This window comes from Engraulis encrasicolus, chromosome 6, assembly GCF_034702125.1.
Source record: "Engraulis encrasicolus isolate BLACKSEA-1 chromosome 6, IST_EnEncr_1.0, whole genome shotgun sequence".
NCBI classification, from domain to species: domain Eukaryota; kingdom Metazoa; phylum Chordata; class Actinopteri; order Clupeiformes; family Engraulidae; genus Engraulis; species Engraulis encrasicolus.
This window is the reverse complement of record NC_085862.1, coordinates 44706964-44709463: the sequence shown is the minus strand read 5'-3', so window position 1 is coordinate 44709463 and position 2500 is coordinate 44706964. Positions and strand designations below refer to the sequence as shown.

The window sequence follows — 2500 nt, the reverse complement described above, 5'->3', positions numbered from 1 at the left end:
CACTGCACTTCCCAAAGCCGTGGTCAAAGACTGTGCTGGATGGGGGTCGAGACTAGAGGTTGGATTGGATGTTGGATGGTGGGGGTGTTGTCAGGGTTTTTGTTGCAGCCTGCCAGGATACAGGCAGTAACAGTACAGTAAAACTTATTCATTTAGCCTCTACTGTCGCGCCACTCACAGCCACCCTCCCTCCTCCATCTCTACCACTCTCACTCACTCATGTGCCGCTCGCTTGTGATGTAAATATTATCTTACGACTCACTCCTAAGCCTCCCACACACCAGTAAGCACCTTTGTGATGGGGATTAACATCCTGCCAGGGTAGACGAGAGGAGAGGAGAGGAGAGGAAAGAAGGGTAGAGGAGAGTAGGGGAAGAGGAGAGAGAGTAAGGTAGGGCAGGGTAGGTCTCGCCAGGGTCTACCCTCTCCAGCCAGCCAGCCAAGCCAGCCAGCGACAGACAGAGAGACACGCAGCTTATTTTCCAGACGCTCAGCCCCTTGTCTAGTGCCTTTAATGACCCACCACCCGCCTCTCCTGCCACAGTCAGAACCGACGACGCAGCCAAAAAACCCTAGAACAGCCGCCTTCCTTTTTCTCAGGCATACTGTAGTAGTAATGCGGTCTAATTCTCTGGGAAATGCTGTTTGTAACTGGGTGGGAGAAAAAAAGAAAATAGGCATGTCTGCTCTCCCGGTGGAAGTAATTGTTATAGATGTAAAGGGATACAGATGAATCTCTTTGTGCTCGAATGTTTTAGGGGACTTTAAAAAAAAGAAATCCTGGCTGCAAGACTTACATCTTGGATTAAGAAAATTGTGTCTGTCTGTGGAGCGGTGTCTGAAAGGATACAGTTTATCTGGAGGTGTTTTGTTGTACTAACCCTAACTCACTTCAAAAGGTCAAATTACTGGGCTCTGCGGTGTGTCTCAATCACATAGTGGAGAATAGGTGTTATCTCCCACACACCACCCCCACCCCGTCCTGGCTTCTTGCTCTGATATCGGATCCTGTCTTTAGCAAGAGTCGCAGCCGTTGTGGTTTTAAGTCGTCCAGCAGCAGCAGCAGGAAGAAGTCCAGTCAGACCTTTCCCCTCCTCCACCTCTCTCTCTCTCACTCACCCTGCCCTCTCCTCTCCTCTTCCATCTCCTCCGTTACTTTACTTCTTTTGTTGCTTTTAGCGTCTCCTGGACCATGAAGAGAGACAGGAGACAGAATTGATTTTTTTTCCCTTTTTGGCATGTGACAAATAACACTTGATACCCCCACATTCAGGGTCCTTGACAACTCTTAGCACTCCTCTTCAACCCCCCCAAGCCTGCTCCTCACCCCCCTCACGCTGTAGAAGACACGTTGTCATTGTCGAGTTTGAAGGCGGCCATCGGTCGCAGGTCCCTTTTCAATGGAGTCCTTTCACATGCCATGTGCTGTTGTTGAGGAACAGCTCACTTGAGTGGTGCAGCCTTGTTCATCCTTAGCGGCTTGGCAGATACCAGATGCAAATAAAAGAGGTTGTGTGTGTGTGTGTGTGTGTGTGTGTGTGTGTGTGTGTGTGTGTGTGTGTGTGTGTGTGTGTGTGTGTGTGTGTGTGTGTGTGTGTGTGTGTGTGTGTGTGTGTGTGTTTGTGTGTGTATGAGTGTGTGTGTGCGTGCGAGCATGTGCGTCTGTGTGTGTGTGTGTGTGTGTGTGTGTGTGTGTGTGTGTGTGTGTGTGTGTGTGTGTGTGTGTGTGTGTGTGTGTGTGTGTGTGTGTGCGTGCGTGCGTGCGTGCGTGTATGATTGTGTCATCATTAGGAGACATGTGGGTAGGATCATGTTCACAGCGTGATCGTGCCAGTTGCTATTGACAGGCGTTAATGTGGTCACATGGACCAGACAACGGTGGCCATCTTACCTCCGAATTGGAGATGACGAGCGCGGTCAAAGGTGACAGAAGACGAGGAAAGTCTCTGTCACAACATACTACACAAGATGGAGAGAAATGTGAGCGTATCTGAGGAGAATGTATTTTTGAGCTAGTCGTATGTACCGTATATGCGATGTATAAACCATTGTCTTGTGTGCTCTCTCTCTTTCTTTCTCTCTCTCTCTCTCTCTCTCTCTCTCTCTCTCTCTCTCTCTCTCTCTCTCTCTCTCTCTCTCTCTCTCTCTCTCTCGTTGCAGATCAACCGCGCTCCAAGCTTCAGTACTGATCAGCGGATTGATTATGATGTAAAGAGGGGTGCGCTTCTCAATGCCCTGAAACTACTCAACATCAGGTAGGCTCACAACCTGCAGCAGTGTAGTGAAGCATACGCACACACACACACACACACACGCAAACACACACACACACACACACACACACACACACACACACACACACACACACACACACACACACACACACACACACACACACACACACACACACACACACACACACACACACACACACACACACACACACACACATCGCAGAGCAGAGTTACTCCTGCTCTGATTTCTCTGGATTCATCAGACG

General features: G+C 49.4%; 1 protein-coding gene across 1 annotated transcript in view; it reads left to right on the top strand.

The window, feature by feature from the left end:
* The window catches only part of ttll7 (tubulin tyrosine ligase-like family, member 7), a 91056-nt gene that overhangs the window by 46612 nt on the left and 41944 nt on the right, over positions 1-2500 (top strand). The window contains exon 10 of the mRNA XM_063201729.1: positions 2161-2255. Coding sequence (XP_063057799.1) covers positions 2161-2255 — 95 coding nt within the window. The remainder of the gene's footprint in view (positions 1-2160; positions 2256-2500) is intronic.